Source organism: Fundulus heteroclitus, chromosome 12, assembly GCF_011125445.2.
Source record: "Fundulus heteroclitus isolate FHET01 chromosome 12, MU-UCD_Fhet_4.1, whole genome shotgun sequence".
Lineage (NCBI taxonomy): Eukaryota > Metazoa > Chordata > Actinopteri > Cyprinodontiformes > Fundulidae > Fundulus > Fundulus heteroclitus.
In genome coordinates this window covers 11923762-11945402 of record NC_046372.1, presented here as the reverse complement: position 1 = coordinate 11945402, position 21641 = coordinate 11923762, and the positions used below count along the sequence as shown (strand labels likewise).

The 21641-nt window shown below is 40.5% G+C and overlaps 3 protein-coding genes across 6 annotated transcripts in view; 1 reads left to right on the top strand and 2 right to left on the bottom strand.

Annotated features, from left to right (window-relative positions):
• The window catches only part of kcnip3b (Kv channel interacting protein 3b, calsenilin), an 85558-nt gene extending 81519 nt beyond the window's left edge, over nucleotides 1-4039 (bottom strand). Inside the window, exon 1 of one of the 3 annotated variants that reach the window (XM_036143939.1) lies at nucleotides 3774-4039. The gene's annotated coding sequence lies outside the window, so the exon portion shown is untranslated. The remainder of the gene's footprint in view (nucleotides 1-3773) is intronic. The other 2 variants (XM_036143941.1, XM_036143940.1) reach the window with 2 other exon arrangements.
• Nucleotides 4040-13465: 9426 nt separating this feature from the next.
• pcna (proliferating cell nuclear antigen) lies at nucleotides 13466-16280 on the bottom strand. Its single transcript, XM_012870090.3, has 6 exons — nucleotides 15842-16280; nucleotides 14907-15004; nucleotides 14729-14796; nucleotides 14301-14495; nucleotides 14016-14139; nucleotides 13466-13910 (listed from the first exon to the last, which is right to left on the bottom strand). Exons 1-6 carry the CDS (start codon nucleotides 16060-16062, stop codon nucleotides 13834-13836), a joined length of 783 nt encoding a protein of 260 aa, XP_012725544.1. The 5' UTR covers nucleotides 16063-16280; the 3' UTR covers nucleotides 13466-13833.
• Nucleotides 16281-17569: 1289 nt separating this feature from the next.
• mns1 (meiosis-specific nuclear structural 1) lies at nucleotides 17570-21053 on the top strand. Of its 2 annotated transcripts, XM_012870106.3 has the most exons (10): nucleotides 17572-17772; nucleotides 17885-18070; nucleotides 18696-18823; nucleotides 18952-19054; nucleotides 19295-19524; nucleotides 19670-19886; nucleotides 19980-20087; nucleotides 20197-20454; nucleotides 20602-20727; nucleotides 20810-21053. In XM_012870106.3, exons 1-10 carry the CDS (start codon nucleotides 17770-17772, stop codon nucleotides 20897-20899), a joined length of 1449 nt encoding a protein of 482 aa, XP_012725560.2. In that variant the 5' UTR covers nucleotides 17572-17769; the 3' UTR covers nucleotides 20900-21053. The 2 variants fall into 2 exon arrangements, with proteins under 2 accessions (XP_035999830.1, XP_012725560.2); XM_036143937.1 differs by lacking the exons at nucleotides 18696-18823; nucleotides 18952-19054 and having other exon boundaries at nucleotides 17570-17772.
• The last annotated feature ends 588 nt before the right edge of the window (nucleotides 21054-21641 follow it).

Sequence of the window (21641 nt, the reverse complement as noted above, 5' to 3'; positions counted from 1 at the left end):
GGGGGTAACTTGGTAGCTGTGGAAACCGTTGCTTAGTAGCAACCTGAGGCATCCCCAGGCAAACGGGGATAAAGACCTGACTGTGATGAGAAGCAAGAAGAAGACTGGAAGAAAGTCCCAACATTTTCACCCATGTTCACCCGTAGTTTCCATTTCTTCAGCCCAAATATTAAATCTCAAACAAACTGAGGAAACTCAAACTTTTAAGAAGTATAAAACTGTCAAAAAAAAAAAAAAAAAACAAAACAAAAAAAAAAACAACGGCCTTACATAAATTGCTGTAAGACTTAAAATTGCACAGGTCCAGTTTGATGTTAGTATGAGGTCCTGTACACATGCAGCCGGGTCTTTATTTAAACGAAAAGCTCCCCTATATTGTTTTTAAAAATATCATCATAGACACAGGATTGTTTTCAGAAAAGTTTTCATCCACCTGAACTCGCATAAATACGCGTTGTTTTAAACATGCCAGAGGCATAGGGGGCAGTGAGGTGCAAAGCTAAGACCTATATCAGCCAATCAGAATCCTTCAAAACAGTATGTTTTGAAGGAGCTGTATTTGAGTAGTTGGGTTTGTAAAAACAAGCAAAAAGCATTCGAACCAACGTAAAACATTAACTTTTCCTCCACTGTACAGCCAAGTCAATCACATGTGAAATCACCGGCGCATTATTTGTCGCAGACGATGCTCTGAACCCTGAACCTCGGTTTTTGCCATGTACACACACAAACAAATACAAATACGGCAGGAGTTTTCACAAATAATAATTTTTAGTGATGTGAAACACACATTTTGAGTGGATGAAAGGCTAAAATCTGCTTTGGAGGAACAAAATGTAGGCAAATTTGCCTACAGGATGGAGGTTGAAGCGAAACAAAAGAGTTTTATCAACTGGAACTTACTGAAACAGTCTTGAAAAAGCAGCTTGGAGAAGGAAAAACTGTAAAGGACAGAGGTGCCCAGCTCCAGCCTTCGAGAGCTTCTATCTGGCCACTTTAAGATGCAGCCCTTCACCAACACCTGCATCAGATGGCAGTCGTTCAGCCCTGCAGAGACCTGGGCTTCATCCGCATACGTCTAATTATAGCTCCTGTTCCCTGACCTCTCATGAGGTCAACAGTATGGACTCTATCATGGGAAGGAAAGGAGCTTCGGACTGCTGAGACAATTTTGGACAGTTTTTAACTCTGACATCATTACAAGATGGAAACGCACATGGATGATTCTTCAAACATTTTTGTTAATCTCAATGATGTGTGTTATAGTTATATGTCATGTCAAGCAAAGGATTGTGGGATTCCTTATAGCTCCTTAGCGCTGGTAAGGGACATTGTGAGGTTCCTATACTAAAGTAGCACTATTCGGACAGCACTTATCATGGCGAACGCTGACGCACATCCGCATTGGCTAAAGAGATCTTACCCAAAAGATGTATTCAGATGGAGCCCTGGTAAAGTGTCATTAATTTAGATCGGGTGTGTTCAAGAAGGAATACTACCAAGTTCAGTGATAATAGTCCTCCAGTACTGGAGTTGGAAATCGCTGCTGTAGAAGCTAGCTCTGAGAGAAATGTATGCCTGGAGGAGTGATTACTGGGAGGAAAACCAGGAGGGACTGATACACAGCTGTAGAAACAGCTCAGATGAGCCAAATATATAACTGGGGGAGACATGGGCTCCATCTGAAATGTTCTAATTATAGCTCTCAGCTCCTGTTCCTTGACTTTTCATGAGATCAACAGTAAGAACTCTATCGTGGGGAGCGAAGGAGCTTTGGACTGGTGTGCCGATTTGGGACAGCCTTTAACTCGTTTGTCTTTACCCGCAGGAAGTTAAATCTGAGCCTACAGCGTTCTGAAAAACAACTTCAAAAAACGCAAGTTAGACAAATGTAGCGAACAGCTGCAGATCTCCATTACACACGTACATTGGCATGTGTCACACACAGTACACCTGAAACAATAAAGTCACTGTAAATTGTACTAGCATTAGCGATTAACCTAGCATCGCTTCACTCCACCCATGATGGCTCCAAGCATTTAAAGATAACTTTGTGTGTAGATATCATGCCATGCAAAATACTGTGGGATTCCTTAAGGAATTAGAACCAGTGAGGGACATCGCAAACTTCCTATGCTAAAGGAACTACAATAGGAAGCATACGGTGTCCTTTCCTACCTCCTTACTGACTACACCGTTGGGACAGCACTTATCACAGCGACCACTGAAGAACTGCAGCTTTGGCTAAAGAGTCCTTACAAGTTAGACGTTTTCGGACGTAGCCACCAGAGGGACCAACAGGCAAAACAGGCAAAAACCAGGAAATTAATCTGAAGCACACCATCCAACATAGGAAGTTGCAAAACCAAAAGGTGTCAAAGAAACAAGAGAAATAAAGATACAGGAAGTAAATAGAACAAAGTGCACAAAGGAAGACATATCACTAAACTAAAACAGAAGCAAAGATTTACATAGTAAAACTGTGTGCTTGTACCTTCCCAGGATCACAGTGGACCCGTTTCTCCTTCAGCGCTGCCTAAATAATTTGTGGCATAAATTCAATGATCCATAATAATGACAGCAGACAGAAACGGTGCATCTCCTGTTCATCCTAAGATCTGAAGATGTGGTAAAGATGGAGACCACTGAAGTCCAGTGAAGTTACCACCATGGTCAGGAAACTTTGTGGAAGATGACTTGAAATGTGTGTGCTGGTTCAGTATCCTGTTGGAAGTGTCCCTCAGAAGCTGAGTACCCTGTGATCCTATCTCCACCACCATCACACCACCGCCCCAGCCTGAACTGTTGATAAGCTGGATACATCCATGCTTTCATGTCTACCCTAAACCTACAGTCTGAGCATTGCAGATGAAGTTGAGACTCATCAGATCAGGGAACAATTTTCCAACATATTTTTGTCCATTTTTGTGGAGCCTGTATGAAGAGTAGCCTAAGTTTCCTGTCCTTAGCTGACAGGACCTGGTGTTGTTTTCTGCTGCCAGTTGTTGCCTACCTGCTTCAAGGTTTGACATGTTGTGCATTCAGAGATGGCTTTCTGCATACCTTGGATGTTAAGTGGTTATCTGAGCTCCAGGTGCCTTTCATCTTGATCCAGTTTGCACATTTTCCTTTGATCTCTGGCATCAGTTCTCACCCACACAAATGTCGCTCTCTGGATATTTTCTCCTTCTCTGACTATTCTTTCTAAACCCCAGAGATGAAGGTTTGCGAGTGAAAATCCCAACAGATGGCCCCAACAACCACCCCTCAATCATTCAGTCACTTAGCTTCACTTTCTTCCCCGTTCTGGTCCCTGGTTTGAGCTTCGGCAAATTATTTTCACTCAGTCTAGATTTCTAAATGCATTTGGAAAATATAAAAATTCAAGAAAACCATCACATACTGTTAAAGCTGTAAAACAAATGTGTGGGTCTTTTTTTTGGATGTGTCCTCATTTTCCGGGTTATGACTTATAGCTTTGTTGCTAGTTACTGCCAAAATGCCAAGTCTGAACCCCCCAAAAACACAAGTCTCAGGTGAAAAGTCTTCTGTAAAGAAAGTAGGACAATTTAGAAGAAAAGACATCTGAAACATCAAAACCTTACAATGTTCCCTGAGAACTACATATATTTGGTTATTTTGCATCAAGGTTAAAAATATCCTATTTCAGAACTGAAAAGGATACAAGCATTTAAAGGTACATTGCATGTTAAAGGAGAGAGCACATGTTTTCTGTATTTAACATTTCAAAACATGCCAATGAAACAGTTTACCTTTTATGATTTTGTCTCTGTTTTACTTTTCTTTTAGGCTTTGTTCCCATGCAGGCACAAAAAACTATAATTGATCATCCTAAAATATAAAAAGCGCACTTTTGCAGCTTCAGCCGTGTGTTGCTGAACTGTTCCCAGCTTGTCAGAAAAACGTGACACCAGTAAGTCTTGAGAAATCCCCAGCTGGAAGCGAGACAGGGCTCCTTCTCGATGGACGGCCATGCTCCCCTTCATATTCCTCCCCCGTTTTGGTTTCCTCGTCTTCTCCTCTGCTGCTGTGAAATCTGACTGACAGCGAACGGGGACAAAGAGGACATCCCATTAATATGCTAATCGGTGCGGGGATGACTTCCAACACATGGAGCATACTCAGGAATACATGTGTGTCATCTGTGGGGCAAGCTGTGTAAAATCGGAGCTTGCAGAGGAGGAGGAGGGAGGTAAAATAAGCGTAGCGTGGAAAAAGGGAGCTGAGGTGACATGAATAAAAACTAAAGTGCAAAGGCTTGTGAGGAGGGAATCCCCCTGTCAGAAATCACACACTGCGTTGCTTCGTTAAGGAGGATATTGTCTGACAGACCATGGACTGCATGTCCTTGCCATGTGCATCCCTCCGTGCTGACATAAATAATCCATGCAACCAGCTCCTGTGCAGACAAACCGAGCACTGAGGGCTTACGTAAGAATGCCAGGTCTGAGAGTTTAGATTGACCCTTCAGGGCATGATTGACAAGAGGAGACAGAGAGCTAAACCTGTTTACATAGAAAAAATGTACAATCTGCTGCATTTGTCCAGCTCACTGCAAGACAACACCAGCTCAGCTCGGCCCGGAGATACACTTCCAGTGTGAATCCACTGTACGCACTGACACCTTTCATTCACAAGCCGTTTGTTTTGCCGCTGATAAGGCAGCCAGCAGTTTGAAACGCCTCTGAAATACGCCTCCTCTGCCTCACAGAGCCGAGGGACGAGCTTCAGCCGCCTACTGTTTCCTTCTGCCGCGTCAGTACAGACCCCCGCAAACACACACTGCCTCTGCCACAGAGAGAAAGACAACGATAGACAGCCAGAGAGAGTGTTTCATCCCATTCCCCTTATCTCGCTGGCCAAAATCCCCTGTCTCCAGAAAGCAATTTAAAGGCCAGTGAGAGCGAGGGAGACAGAAGTGAGAGGGCGAGCCACAGAGATGCAGGAATGAAAGCCCATGATAAGGCTGCAGGTTCATTAAGTAAAGCATTTTTTTTTTTAAATAAATCTGATTTCAGATGAGATCCTGGTATTATTTCAATTACATAATTTAATAAAAAAGTAGAATATATTTCTGCAAATCTAAAGACACACCAACATGCAGAGCCTTGCAAAAGAATTCAGACCCAAACTGATACTTTTTTCTACTGCAGCATTTCAGGTGATAGACCAACACAAAGTTGTGAAAACTATGAAAGGGAAAGAAACGTGATACATGATTTGCACATTGTGTTATGGATAGAAACCATTAAAGTATGAAAAGCTTTTGTATTGAGCCCCCCTTCAATCTGATACCTCTAAATGCAACAGTGCCATGAATTGCCTTCAGAAGTCAGTTATAGAACATTAGTGAACAAACAACATCATGAAGACCGACAAACAAAGCAGACAGATCAGGGATGAAGTTGTGGAGTAGTTTAAAGCAGATTAAGCAGAGTTAGGTTAAGCAGAATCCAAAGCTATGAACATATCAGAGTCGTGAAAGATCCATCTGGGAATGGAAACAGTATTGCACAGTTGGAAACCCACCAACACATGGCCCCTCAAGTGGCGTCCAAAACCTCAAGCTGTCCTCAAGGCAATCTGTCCTGCATGTTTTACAGATTCCCATCCTTCAGAACAACTATATCAAATGAATGGTGAATAACCAGGTCTTTGCAGCACTTGATCGCATGCTATGGAGGTAATTAAAATATTTGATTTAGGTGTGTCGGAGCAGGGAAGCACCTAAAAAATGCTGGACGACGGACTTTGTGGTCTGGAGTTGGACACCCTTGATCTACACTCAGAGGCTGAACAAGGTTCATTAATCACAGGAGAACCCAAGAGGCCCATGGTAACACTGGTGGGGTTGCAGTGATCCCCCAGCTCAGGTGGAAGAAGCTGTCAACAGGATAACTAGTCTTGTACTTTAAATATCTGACCCTGATGGAAGAGTGGATGTTAGGATGTTAGTTTTCATTAACCAAACCCATAAGGTGTCCTGTTTGGAGCTTACCTAACTTGGAGTTGTTTGGATGACACAGTCAACGTGTTGAAGAAGGTGCTCCATTCAGATGGTACCATGATTAAATGTTTTTAAGTCGACATCACAAGCACTAACATACAACTGACACTGCATATCATCCTAAAGACTCAATTCCCATGCAAAGTCTTGGTGTTGGCACCATTATGCTGTGGAAATACTTTTATTCGAAGGGAACAGTGAAGGTGGTTAAAGTAAATGGGAAGATGGATGGTGCTAAATGCAGAAAAATTCTAATAATGTGAAACTGGTGTGAAAGTTCACCTTACAGCAGGAAAATTACACTATACAAATAGGAGCAGCAGTTATGGGTTTCATTAAAGGTTTAAATTGTTTCAGTTAAAGATTATTAATGCATTAGAATGGTTCAGTCAAAGCCCAGGCTTAAATCCATATGAGAATCTCTGGTAAGACTTGAAAACTAATTACACAGATGTTAGTCACCAAGTCTTACTGAGTTTGAGCTCTTTGTCAAAGGACAATGTGCAAAGGTTTCAGTCTCTAGATCTGCAAAGCTGATGGGACAATTATTCAAAACACCGGTGAAAGGAGGTTCTACAAAACTAAAGCTTAAAAATGCATAATGTTATACATTTACCAGGTGTCATCTTCCTTTCCCTTTCAAATTTGTGTTCAGTTATCACTTAAAATAGCGATAAAATAAGGTTGTGGTTGTAAATGTGACAAATTGTGAAAAAGGCGCATGAACAGGGTAAAGGGTTTAGAAACTTCTAAACCACAAATAGTGAGTTTCCACCAGGAAAACTTTCTGTCAAAATCAACACTGTCTGACTGTGTTGATTTTGTTTAAACTTCCTTTGATAATTATGCACAACACAAATTTGCTGAGCTGACATTAAAGTGAAAAGTCTGAATGGTAGCCAATTAAAAAGTGGAAACCCCAATTCAACCCCCATCATGAAAACTCTTCTTCCCATCCGAGGAAGTAATTAATCTTAAATTGAATGACTTTAATTAAATACTGAGGCATCTTAAATGTCTGTGCTGTGACTTTGCTTTATCGGTCACTTCAGAAGCTGACAGTCCCATCTCATTACCCGGCTCCATCAGGTAGCTCCATCAGGTAAACTAATGCATGCTTAAAGCAGTTACGGTGCTCTTTAGGGAAATAATTTATGAGAACAGCTTCTATCCTCTCGGGAACATTTCATTTCTAAGTAAAACATATGGAGGGCACTGTCAGAAATTCAGATCAGAAAAATAGGCATTAATGAGTCTGCAAAACTAAATCCTCCTTTGCTGCTGCTCGTTGCTGGTTGGGGCTTTTCAGATGATGCATTCTGATATTTTACAAGAGTCTAGGATTACGATGACAAGAGATCTGCTGGGATGCTCTAATCTGCTCTGTCTATGCTTTAGGCCTACTTGTTAATTCAAACAGGGTGGGTGCATTTGAGAGCATTTTTTTATAGCCAAAAATCAGAAAATCCTTCTTTTTCTGGGAATATCGAAGAAGAATAAATAAGAATAAAACATCTTCTGAAAGAAAATTTACTGTTACAGGAAGATGGTTTTAAGGGCTGTAATGAAGCGACTGCGTAGCTTAGCTCTGCGCTAGCATGGGCACCAGACAAAGCCAAGCACTCTCCAGAGATAAAGTAAAATCCCTCAAGCATCACCTTTAGAGCTCTCTAATTAACATTTGACATTTCTTAATTGTTACGGACACTCAGGCATAAAATGAAACAAATCTACCAGTGACCAGAAGTTTCCTCTGAGCTTGTTGCTAAGAAACTGCTAAATGGGGAAACTCATTATCCTTAAAAAAAAAAAAAAAAAAAAAAAACATTGATGTACCATTTTAAAACTTAGAATTTGATGCCATTTTTTTCTCTGTGAATTAAAACAATAATTTGACATTTTTGTGTGTTCAGGTTATTTATTTTGGTAACTAGCAGAGTTAGCTAGTTAAGTTAGCTTGCTCAGTTAGCTAGCTAGCTAAGTTAGCTAGAATACATAACTGAAATTATTGCAGATATTTTATTTGTTTATTTTTACAGTGGGCTGAAACAACCAGACACAGGGAGGACACAAGACAAGGGAGAAAGGTAGGACAGAAGTAAGCAGGCCTATACGTGAAGAATGAATGAAGGAACAAAGGGAGCCATTGCACATCCAAGAAAGAAGGAAAAAGAAAGAACAAAGAAATGAACATAATGGGCACAACAAAGGGTGTACAGAACAAAGTATATGAGCAAGGAAGAACAGGAAGAAGGGGGCACAGGCAGGTAAAGAAGGTAAGGACACAAGTAAGAGCTAGAGGAAGAACAACGAAGAAGAAAACGCAGGACACAAGGAAGGAAATACAGAAGGAGGGATAGGAGGCAAGAAGAAGGAGGTGGGGAAGGAGAGGAGAGAACTGTAGGAAAAAACAGAAAGGGGACAAGAAGGGAAGGACTGAAGAAAGGACAGAACAAGAGCACATGGAGGGACAGGTTGAAAGGAAGAACACAAAGAAAAGGCCACCAAGAAGAAAGGGAGGATAGAAAGAAGAAAGGACACAAACACTGAAGGAAGGACACAAGGGAGGTAGAAAGAAAACAGTGTAACAAGGAATAAAAGACGTAGTTTACAATTAATGTAGCAAACAAACAATGACTGAAATGTGTAAGTCTGACTGCCTAAATCCTGCAAAACGTCACTTTAAAACTGAAAACTTTTTTTTCCTCCAACATATCAACACACAGTGTGTTTGTGCTGAATCAAAGATAAAGGTTAGGGACATAGCCAGCTATATATCCCAGTGGAATAAACCTCAGAAATGTGACCAGCGAGTTTCTAGTTACGTCATGTGGCCACAGACTGAGCTTATGATAAGTGTTGAGTCAGACTGGGGCCAGATGTGTCTGTCCAAAAGATTAAAGCTTTATGAGGATTAAAACCGTCCGTCAAATGCCATCCAACCTCCTTCAACCAGTTTAGGACAAGCCAGAGTCCCCCTCCTGGCCCGAGGAGAAGAAACCCCCCGATCATTGTGCCGATTGTTCATTCTGTCCCAGGCTCAGGTCTGTAATGTGATGAGATTTGCGATTTAATTTCTCAGAAACCAGGCTCAATGTTGACTCCAGATTATTTGGTTGAATAACCTGAGATACACCCAATGAAATCACAGCAAAACAAATGTAATCTGTCAACTGAACCTCTGTTGATGTAGGATCCCCAGTGCTTTTTTTAAACCCACAGTTTGACCTTCGTGTGTTGTGCTATAAGGTTTATAGTTACCTAAATGGTATGTTTTTACTTAATTAGTTCTGTATTTTCTTAAACCCGGAAAAGTTTATACAATATTTCAGTGGTAATAAACTGGATCTGAAATAATATAGAAAATGGCACTGTTTTGTGATTCTGTTTAAAAATATGCAAGGGCAGAGATAAAAGTAGTTTAATACACTAATACAGAGGTTCTGCAGTTTAATAGTGTTTCAAGTATTAAGATAGGTGTTTAATACAGTGTTTCAAATGTCTCAGGGCACTTAAAGTGCCTTGATCCAACCTGTGCTGTTAATTGGGGCTATATAAATAAAATTAAATTGATTTGTTTGTTTTAAGATAGTACAGGGTTGGTCTATTCCGACAGGTGAAAATAGTAAAAGAGGGACATCTAGTGGCTGTTTTGCAGACCTAAGATTTGGTGCCTCTTACATTTATTTGCGTTCACAATGGATGCAACCCTGAAAATAATCAGTCGGTTAATTTATAAAAAACAGAATCTACTGTAATGAAAGTCTTACACTACCAGTCAAAAGTTTGGACTCATCTTTGTCATTCAACAGCTTTTGCTTTTCTTTTTTTTAAAATCACTTTCTAACTTGCAGATACGTGGTGAAGACATCAAAACTATGATTAAAAAGTATATAGAATTATGTGTCAAACATGAAATAGTGAAATAACTCAACACAAATGTATATTTCAGCTTTTTCTAAATAACCCCCTGTCTTGATTACTGCTTTGGTCACTTATGGCCTTCTCTCGACGGGCTTTATGAAGTTAGTCACCTGAGATGCTTGAAGGAGTTCCCAGAAGTAGCAATAAAAATGGTGGGCCAAAACCATTGAGTGGTAGCGTATGTTTGTGTTGAATTGAAGCTAGCTGATATCAACTTTCAAACTAGATTTATTAGATTAAAATAGCTGCTAATAGCAGTTGTTCGACTTTATAACTTATAACCATCACTGCTTCCAACAAGCTCATTGTTTACATACCTTCTGTTTTAACATTGTTCTAAACAGTCTGTAGGTTTTTTATGCACTTTAAAAAAATAGCCCTACTCAGTTGCGCTGTAAATTTTCGATAATGCTATTTTTAACTATACAGTATTTTCCATGATGTAAAGTTTCCCTTAATCACAGACTTATCAGTGTATCAACCCTCCAGAGCATTAAGGTCTTCTGGATCCAGCCTTCTCCGCATACCTTGAACCAGAACCAAACATGAAGAAGCAGCATTTAGTTCCTATGCTCCACTTATCTGGAACAAACTTCCAGAAAACTGTAAAAGTGCAGAAAGCCTTGAGTTCCTTTAAATCAAGATTAAAAACACATTTGTTTAGGATTGCCTACGACTGTTCTAGTTAAACTGTTCTAGTTAAACTGTTTTAATGAAACATCTTTAGTTCAACTTTGTAGTCCAACTGTTTTTTATGTTTGCTTTTAGTTTCTATTCTCCCATGTTCTATTTTGTTTCTACATTTTATTCCAACTTGCTTTTATTCTGTTTTATTATCCTATATTTTAATCATGTAAAGCACTTTGTATTCTTTGTACAGAAATGTGCTATACAAATAAATTTGCCTTACCCTAATGTACAGTAATTCGTTCTTGGTTTATTCCCAGATCAACAAACTTCCAGCATGGCCTCCTCATAGCAATCAGTGTCACCTGAGCCTGACGCTCTTTTATGATGTCATCACAGGTGGCCATTTGTAGTTTCTAACCATGTGTAACATTAACACCACATCTCCCCTCTCTAGAATCATTGGGTGGACTACCATTGATTCAACAGACCTTAGAGGATTATTCTTCCTCTATAGCCAGAAGGTCTGTTTCTACATAGAGCTAGAAAAACAACATAAACACAAATACATATTTAATCATTCTTGAACTTTTAGCATAATATTTACAGCAATTCTTTTACTTCCTTTAGCTACAAGTTCAGTCTATCTGGTTTCACAACCCGTCTCCCAAACCTGGTTCTAGGGGTAGGTGAAAGTTCAGGAATGCTCTGCTGTAGAGGTTCTTCAGAACTCAGTTAAACTTGTTCTGCAGCAACATCCCCTTCAGGTACATCTGGCTCCGTCGAAGGTTCCATGGCAACCAAATGACAACGATTTCACCTAATCGATCCATGGCGTCCTTCCACAATGTATGAGCGTGGAGTAGAATGGCTGGTAATCACTGCTCCACTTGTGCCTTGGTCTTTAATCCACACACCTTGTCCTGGAGTAAGTTTGCTAAGAACTCTTGCTCTCTGGCGTGAATCATATCTCTGTGCATCTTTTATCATTCTCTCCTTTTCTTTTTGAGCAACGATCTTACTGTTTGGTAGAACTGGCCTGAACAAAGATGGAAGTGTCGGCACAGTTGTGCAAAGTCTTCTTCCCATAAGGAGCTCTGCTGGACTGTACCCACTCCAAAGTGGTGTTGCTCTGTAGGCGAGATATGGATCAGCTGCCTTCTTCAACAAGTTCTTTATTGTTTTAACAGCACGTTCAGCTTCCCCGTTACTTTGTGGATATCTTGGGCTACGTCTAATATGGCGAAATCCATATAACTTTGCAAATGTAGCTAAAGCAGCACAGGAAAACTGAGGACCATTATCTGTGATCATTACTTCTGGAATGCTGTGACGTGTAAACACAGATTTCAGGTGAGGAATCACATCTGCTGATCTTGTGGGATTTATATTAGTTGAGCAATTTCCCCAAATCTCGATGCATAATCCACAACCAGAATATAATTTTTCCCTTGCAAAGTAAACGGATCGGCCCCAAGTTTTAGCCATGGTCTGTCTGGATACTGTGATGGCGTCAGTGGCTCAGTGTGATTTTCTCTCTTCTTGTTGCAGGTGTGGCATTTTAGAACCAGTTCTTTTAGCTGCCGGCTCAGTCGGGGCCACCACACTGACTGCCGCGCTCGTTCTCGACATTTCTCCACTCCCTGATGTCCCTCAGGGGGCACAGCATTTCTCATCGTTGAAGGAATAACAAGTCTTTCTCCTTTTAACAAAAGACCATCATTCACTGTAAGAAATGCCTTTTCAGTCCAATACAGTCTGAGTGCTGGTTCACTGTTAAAGTGTGTAGGCCATCCTTCCTCCCTTTTCAGCTCCTCTCTCAGCTCTTCAAGGTAGCCAGTGCTTGTAGGCAAGTTTTGTATCACACTATCCACATAAATATTTGAGTCTTCAGCCAACTTTTTTTCAGTTTTTGTTGTTTTCTGTCATAGGGGTACGTGACAGTGTGTCAGCTGTCCACAGATGTTTTCCTGGCACATATGAGATGGAATAGGAATATCTCATAAGACGCATTCTAAAGCGCTGAATACGTGGTGGAAGAGCATCTAACATCTGGGAACTCAACAGACTCAGAAGTGGTTTATGATCAGTCTCCATTTGGAAATGTTTGCCAATGAGATAATTACTGAACCTTTCCGTAGGGTCCATTCTAGGTCCCCTCCTTTTCAATATCTACATGCTCCCTCTTGCTCAGATAATAAATAACATAAGCTACCATAACTATGCAAACACACAGCTTTACATCATCATGTCACCAGGTGACTATGAACCAGTTCAGGCACTAAGTAAATGTTTAGAAGAAATCAATGTTATGTTCTATTTTCCATCTACATTTTATTCCTACTTGCTTTTATTCGGTTTTATTTTGCTATATTTTAATCATGTAAAGCACTTTGCATTGTCTTTGTACTGAATTGTGCTATATAAATAAATTTCCCTTGCCTTTCACAAGCCCAGGTAAGACTCAAAGCTTCTTTTTTCACTTGTGCGTGAGCATCTTATTCCAAAAGTTAATTCTAATCTTTGTATAAATACTCAAACTGTGTAATTTTCCAGTTAAAAAGCCCTAAAAACATTTCTCAATTACTTTGTTACAACTAAAAAAAAAAAAAAAAAAATAAAAGTAGTCTAAAAAGTTGTTTCTCGACTAATTTAGTCGAGAGAAAAAAAATTCTGGTAAAATCAAAGTGTAAACAAAGATGAAACTTAACAGCCATCTTTATAATTTATATTCACTTTGCATTTTTGACCCAACCACAAAGCAGGTTCTCACCCAACTGCAAATAAAACTACTAGTAATGAAAAGATGAAGAAGAGACCCAAAGTTTTAGATTAAAATGTTAACACTTCTGCTAAACTTACCAGTCACATATTTAAAAAGACAACTTTTGAAAAAGTGATTTATTTCAGACCGATTTTATTCATACAAAAACATCTGGAGCTGACCCACAGTGCGAAAACCACAGGACTTATTTACAAGTGTGTTATCTACAGAAAGAACTTTAAAACTGGTTTCCCATCCAGATAAGATGAGAGAAACGCAAAAATGGCTGAGTAAGCGCCGGAAATTAAACTGGGTGACGTCAGGACATAAACCAGCCGCTACCGCAATCACTGTAGCTTTCTCACAGAGGTAACTGCAGCCGACTGCTGTCAAAGACAACTAGAGAACACATCAGCCCTTCAGCCACACAGGATGAGTCCCAGTTATTTGCCCCTCTCCGTTTCTCCCCTTCAAGTCTGATTAAGACGTCTTAGGAAGCCTCTTCATCGATCTTTGGGGCCAGGTAATATTTGACGTGTCCCATATCAGCGATCTTGTACTCGACCACTGTGGGAGGGAAACAAAAAAAAACAAAAAAACAGTCAGGTCTGGATTATGGAAGAAGCCCTTAAAGAAGTTTATTGTGTAGCTCGATAAAATGCACCCACTTACCGAGGGGGATGTCAGCAGACATACTGAGGGTGACCGTTTTGGACAGCGGCGTTGCCTTTGTGAAAAAGTTCAGGTAGTTCAGGGCAAAGATCAGCTGGACCGGCTCATTCATTTCAATAGTAACCTTGACAGAAAAAGAGAAAATTAAGTTAGACCCAACTACAACAACATTTTTTTTTTTAAATGTCCCTATAAAATAACCACCTAATTATATAAAAACATAAAAAGGAGACAATTTAAGTAAGACGGCTCCCCTAGACAATGAATCTATCCCTTCACACTCACAGCCTCTTCCTCTTTGTCCACGTTGCTGGTCTGGGACAGCTTGATGTTCCCGGTACCCAGCTCTCCAGAGGCGGAGAACTTCACTCCGTCCTTTGCACAAGAGATCATGACGGCGTCGCCGATCTGAGACAGGTCACGACAGATGCGGGCAAACTCTCCAGAGGGCATCTTCACCACACAACTGTACTCCTGTTCCTGTGGGGAACAGACGGAGGAGAACATCAGAGACAAAAACCTGGAACAATCTTCAATGTCTTCCTAAGATTAACCATACTCCTACATCCACAGAGAATATAGACGACTGATCAGCCTACAAAATATGTCCAAATGTCACATATTTGAACAATAATCTTTGTTCAAATATGCATTATATCAAATAAATTAGTCGGCACTTGCTGTGATTATTATTATTTTTTTTTTTTACTTACTGGAATACCAAGCTGCTCAACGTCCAAGTCCATCAGCTTCATCTCGTAATCTGAGACCTTTTCCTGATCTGAAAGAATGAACAAAAAAGCACATTTGAATATTTAATGTTTAAGACAAAGTGTCTCAATCCCCATGATCAAGACACTCTGACAACTTAATGTACCATTAAACACTTACTGAGGGTCTCGAACACAAGGGCGAGTGTATCGGCATTATCTTCTGCTCTCAGGGTGATGATGTCCTCATTTCCTGCACACTTCAGGATCTTTGACATGCTAAAAGGAAGCAGAGTTTTAAGATGTGGTAAACTACACAGGGGTTAAAGCTAAAACGATCAGTACTATGCTGATTAGAGTCAATCTTTCACTAAAAGTCAGAAGAAATTAATGTTCCCTAAACATTCTGGTAAATTACCTTCTCTCACAAAATGAAAAAAAAAATGCAGAATTGTTTTAATTAAATATTAGTATTTAAAAAAAAAAACTGTCGTTACTATACATGCGATCGTATATAAAGTTATTACAAAATGTTTATAATAAAAAGGTGGAAAATACAGCATTTGAACGCCAAATAGCCAGAGAAAGTCTAGCCCGTGCGTTACAAAACGTAGTGACGTAAACGGAAGTGCAAGTTCCCGGGTTTGACAATTCCCGCCAACTCATCCGGCACATAATTTGGCGCTCAACTGAGTGCACTTTGCATCCACAAGGTTATCAATAGCTCACTGAAATACGCCTAAATGTGCCTTCGGCGCCAAAAATCTCGGTTTGTCAGGAATAAAACGTCCACAGACAATCCGGGTGAGAATGCGATTTTTTTCATGAGTGCGCAGTTCAGCAGGGAAACATGCCCGGGCAAATCCGCCAAGATGGCTTCCGTCTTTGTGAAATTCCCACTGCGCAATTTAATGTGTTACGCGAAAAAGAAAAGTGTGCTGTTAAGATGTTGCGAGGGTTCAAAGTTAATCGTGCAGACAAAGCATCGCTTATATTTCCATTCGTCACACAATGCTGAATCGACTCTGTAGCATTAAACCAGGCCACAGCACAGAAGACGACGTCGAACTACTGTCGATATTTAATATTAAAAGGCGTTAATAAATGTGGCCTCACCTACTGAGATTGACCCCCATAGCCAGGTTTCTGTCGCAGCGGTAAGAGTCGAAGCCGTCCTGCCGCAGAGTGAGCTGCACCAGGGAGACGTGAGAGGAGTCCATGCTCTGCAGGGAGATGCCGGACGAGCTGACATCCCAGCAGGCTTCTGTAATCAGATCCTTCAGAGCCTCCAGCACCTTCTTCAGGATGGAGCCCTGGACCAGGCGAGCCTCAAACATGTTTGCTGTGGAGTGTTTGCGTCTGCGTAGACCAAAGAGAGAAAAAGTGGGGTTTTCCGCCTTAAAGCGTCGCTCCGTGGAAGCAGCAGGTTAGAGTTAGCACTGAGCGGGAGAGAAAGAAACCCCTGTGGCGGTTCGCTCTTTGTCTGTTGCTAGCTGACTCTGGCGCGGCGACGGCAACTCCAACAGCAGGACAAAAAGTTTGAGCCGTAAGCGCGCGCTAACGGCAGTTTTATAATTATCGCCACTGCGTCATTTCCGGGCGCCCGTGTGTACCGCCCAACTGCTGATACGACGCAAACGGATTTCAGCCATATTGGAGAGGGCAACCTGATGCATTTAACGAGACGTTCTTTTATGTGAAACAAGCAGTTTTTTGGGGAAACAAATCTTTATTTAGTGTTACGTAAACACAAATAATAAATGATTATAAATCAAATGATTATAAATCAAATCAAATTGCTACATTTTATAGTTAAAATTGTTACGTCTTCAAAATACTGATTTGTAACACATTCTCTTGAAAAGCCTGAAAACAAAACGAGCACGTGTGTGTGTGTGTGTGTATATATATATATATATATATATATATATATATATATATATATATATATATATATATATATATATATATATATATATATATATGTATGTTAGTTGACTTAAAACAAATAAATAGTATAATTGGATTACATCTAGTTTGAGTCGTAAATGAAAACATTATCATGTTATCTCATGAGTGTTTTCATTTGTCTCATAACGTGAAAATATCTATTAGAAGTCATTCATCCCAATTGCAATAACCATTCTCAATCAAATTAAATGATGACACAGTTTGTGAGACAAACCTTAACAGCTTTTTGTTGAAGTTTGTAGTGTTTTAAATCCATGCATTTACTCAGAGATAGCTGGGTTTAAGTTGTAGACATAGATCTTTCTGATAAATTTTGCCACAAAAGAAATTCAGAAAAAAATTGTAATTAATTAATTAATTAATCAGAGAAGACTTCTCAACTCGGCTACAATGAGAAACAGGAGGACTTTGCAGGGGATAGTGAGGGGAGCTGATAAGGAGACTAGAACATCCCTACCTTTCATTCATCATCTTTGTTAGAAAAGCTGCAGGAACAGGGCTCTGAACATTATAAAGGGACTCCACACACTTTCACCATAAGCTTTCTGAACTGTTGTCATCAGGCCATCAACAACAAAAACAAGGCACCAGAGTTATACAAAGCCTTCTGCCTAAAGCTGTTACAATGTTCAACTTCTGTTAATTCTATGCACTTTATCCTTGTAGTCGTATTGTGGGCTATTTCAAGTCGTGAGTTTTATCTAGTTCACACGAATCTGTTGAAAATCCCAGATAAAGACAGTCTTGTTTCGATTAATAGTTAAAAACGAAACACATTTGATTTAAACAATAATTTTATTTTGACGGTGTTTCTTCTTCTTCGTTTTTTATTTGGAATTCACTTTTTATTCTCCCGGATCTGACGTCATTGTCTATACTCACACTCATTGGGTGACGTGAGGCTGCCATGTTCGCCCCGTTTCCAGGACAACGAAAAGCCAAACTAACTAGCTTAACTTCAAAAAAATTCACAGCAACATATTACTGTCGCTTGAAACTCGCTTTAAATATGTATTTCTTGTAGTTAAGGTAAAAAGACGTTGCGAGAGCTGGGGTCGTAAAGAACTACAAACATGGTAACTTTTTGTAGTCTGGTCCTTTTTAGCTTTGCGCGGTCTTTGTTGTGTATTTTCGTGTTTGGCGGTGCTCGCTTCAATGTTTTCTCGTCTGCCTCTTTCCTCGGAACAGGATCGTCTCTGGGGGTCGCGGCCCAAGAATCAGGAGGAGCACAGACAAGACGAGGTTAAGCGGCTGGAAAGAGAGAGGCGCATGCAGGCCCGTCTGGAGGAAGAGGAGACCGCCGAGAGTAAGAAGTACCTGCGGCATGCGCAGCAGCAACTCCGGGAGCGGCAGATCGAGGACGCCCTGATCAAGGTGGGAGTCATCTGGTGGTCCTAAAGTTGAGCATATTTATATGGTCTGACTTTAATATCATGGCCTCAAAATTATATAAAGTGTTAGTTTTAAGAAAATGTTTTTCTTTGTAATTGCAATGATGTATTAGGAAAGGATGCACAGTACATCAACACCCCTTAATCGCTAGGTAGTTGAAAAAGTTGATATTTAAATAAATATTCCAAAATGGATGCTCACTATTTTCTTTTGCTTTAGGAAACTTACATTTATTTTTTGGCTACACGCACTATGCTGGAGGTATTTAAAGACTGGCCAGTGGGCGAGGTTTTATACAATTAAAATGTTTGAAATTAAAAAGCCTTTACACAACCTGTGGTTCATATTTACCATGACTGTAAAAACAACCCTACAGTAAATATAAATCATACAATATATTCCCATATTCTGAACCTCCTGTTTCACATTGTTTGTGTGCAATCTTTCCTGACATTCAGATAAACAACAACAATTACATAAAACAATCTGGAGATGGAAATCCAGGCGTTGCTTTAATAGTACTCTTTTTTTTTAACTCAACAGCTCTGCATCACTTTTGTTCTGCCTAAAGTTAGATGCAGATAACGCTGATTAAATCTGACTGCAGGCCGAGGAGGAGAGAGTAAGCAGGGAAAGACAGCTGGAACAGGAGGAGAGAATAGCCAAAGAACTGGCCCGCATCGACCACGAGAGAAAAAAAGATGAGAAAATGAGGCAGCACATTAGAGAGAACAGGTACACACAGTTTATTCCATGCAGATTTAGTTTCAGGCCTAGCCAGAGTTAAAAACTACAAAAAAAAAAAAAAAAAAATTCCCGCTTTATTACATGTCCTTTTCTTTTTTTTCTCCTTTCACATTCAGCCTGGAGCTGAGAGAACTGGAATCCAAGCTGAAGACTGCGTATTTAAACAAGGAGAGAGCTGCTCAGATCGCTGAGAAGGAAGCTCTGAAACTTCAGACCATTGTATGTGCCGCCTTGGATGCTTCAGTCAGATTTAAAACGTTCTCCGTCTCGTGAGAGCCGAGATTCTTTGAAATACTGTCTCAGCTGAAATCCATTAGTTTTGTCTTTGCATTACATTCTAGTCTAGATAAGCACCAGAACAAACGATTAGATCATGCATACTCAAAGGGGAGTTCCTTATCAAAATAAGAAAGCTGCAGCCTCAAAGCTTATCTCTGTGTGTCTTCTGTCACGTGTTAGCGGGATGAGGCAGAGTCGACGAAGAGAATGAAGAGCGAACAGGAACGAGCCGCTGCTGAGTTCCAGAAGCTGCAGCAGAAGCATCACGAGGAGCTGCTTCGGCACCAGAGGGAGCTGGAGCAGCAGCTCATGGAGAAGGAGCGTAGGAGACAGGAGGCCTACGAGGAGTTCCTCAAAGAGAAGCTCATGGTGGACGAGATCATCAGGAAGATTTATGAAGAGGAGCAGATGTGAGTCTTTAGTGCTTTCTAAAGTAAAACGTATTAATCCAAGACCTCGTTCCATGTCAGAATGAATATGGAACATTATTTTACCGTGTTTCTGTACAATCACGATGTGTTTTTGATTTATGGAGATGAAATGTGTCTGTCAAAGGGAGCGACAGCTAAAACTGGAGAAGGTCAAAGCCACACAGCAGCACATCGAGGAGTTCAAAAGGCAGCAGGCCGAGTGGAGGCGCATGGAGCAGGAGAAGATCGAGGCAGAGAACAAACGTATCTTGGAGTTTGCGAGCCAGCAGCAGCACATGAAGGAGACCAGAATGAATCAGATGAGAGAACGAGAGGAAGCCAAGGAGCATCTCCACAAAATGGTTAAAAACGTGTTTTCCACCTGTCGATCTCTTTAATGTCCAGTAATTTATAGTAAAAAAAAACTTTACCTGCTGTGCTTGGCTGTTCTCCAGCTGTGTGAGAAGATGGAGGATGAGAGGAAACAGCGCGAGGAGATGGAGCGCGTCCGTCAGGAGCTTTATTTAGAGGAACAGGAGGAGGCAAACAGACAGAGAGACATTGTGAGGATGAAACCGTTTCAACACACAGACGCTCTACGATCTGGACTGCTTATCAGCACGTCTGAAATCTAGTGTTAAATAGAAAAATATTTTTGTTTTGCTCTATTAGGAGGAGATGGAAAAGAGGATCAGACAGAGACTGATGATGCAGCAGACCCTCCAGGAGCATCTGGCCTTCAAAGAGATGCAGAGGCAGCAGGAGAAAGCGGAGGAGGAAGCCTTCAGGAAAACCATGATGGCCAAGTTTGCAGAGGACGATCGGATCGAGCAGATGAACGCCCGCAAACGGCGCATGAAGCAGCTGGAACACAAACGAGAGGTGGAGAAACTGATGGAGGACAAAAGACGACAGCGAGAGGCCGACAGGGTACCAATCACAATCCATGAGCGTCACACCAGCAATAAGATGTGTTGGACGGCAGACCTTCCTGCTACTCTGACTGAAGAGTCGTACATGTTTTATTAGAAGTGACGTTTAAAAAATAAATTAAAAAACATTTTCTATCTCATCAAGGAACTGGAAGCTAAAGTCAGAGCGACTGAGCAGGAAGCGGAGGCGCAGAGGAGAAGGATCATAGAAGAGGAGAGACTGAAGCTCCTAAAGCTTCACGCAACAAAACTGCTTGGAAACTTTCCTAAGGTCTGTATCTGTATGAGAGAATCAGATGTTATTTACCGCATGTATGAGACACATCAGTAAATGTTGCTGCATCTGTTCTCAGGACTTTCTCCGCAAAGATGACCTCGATCACTTCGATGAAGATTTCAGAAAACATTTTGAAACTCGTCAGACGGAGGATTTCTCTGATTAGTCCAGACGGAGAATGTCCTCCTTCAGTTGGCCACCAGGGGGCAGTTTAAGGCTGATGTGAATCTGTTGCAGATTAAGTGACTCGTTTTTTTTTTTATTTCCCTTCTTGGAAAGGGAGATTTTACTTGAAATTTGAATAAAGGAGATTTACCTTTTATCTGTTGACAGCGTCGATGTTTTCGCAAACCCATAACAATATTTTTTTTTTTCAGCGTTTACGTATAGAGACATTCTCTTATAATGTTCCTATACGTAAACTAAATGTTAAGCAGAGCAACACCATTAGTTGGAAGGCTTAAAGCGCCACATATTTCTGGATGGATGTAGAACATGTTGCATAGTGAAAAACTAAAGAGCGAATAATGTGATCTGGAGAGATTATATGCTCTTCTGCCATTGCGTCGACTTTTATTAAATCCAATAGATCTTACCAATGTTGAGCAACAAGTCCTGGAATTCACCTTGAACTACAGCTGGATTCAAGCTGGAACCCTTTTATGAGTCTTGACCTATAAATTAAATTATTACTGCATATAAGACCACTTCAGAAATACTGTGTTTTGTCTCTTTTTATGCAATGAAAATTTTGTTTACACACTTTTTTATACTTCGGCATCATAGAGGGCACAGTTTGAAATGTGAGAATCATACTAAAATAATAGTATTGATATAGAAGTGTTCATAAAAGCCTGCTGTGCGTTTGCATTTACTCCTCTGAGTCAGCTGTAGAAGCTCCTCGTATT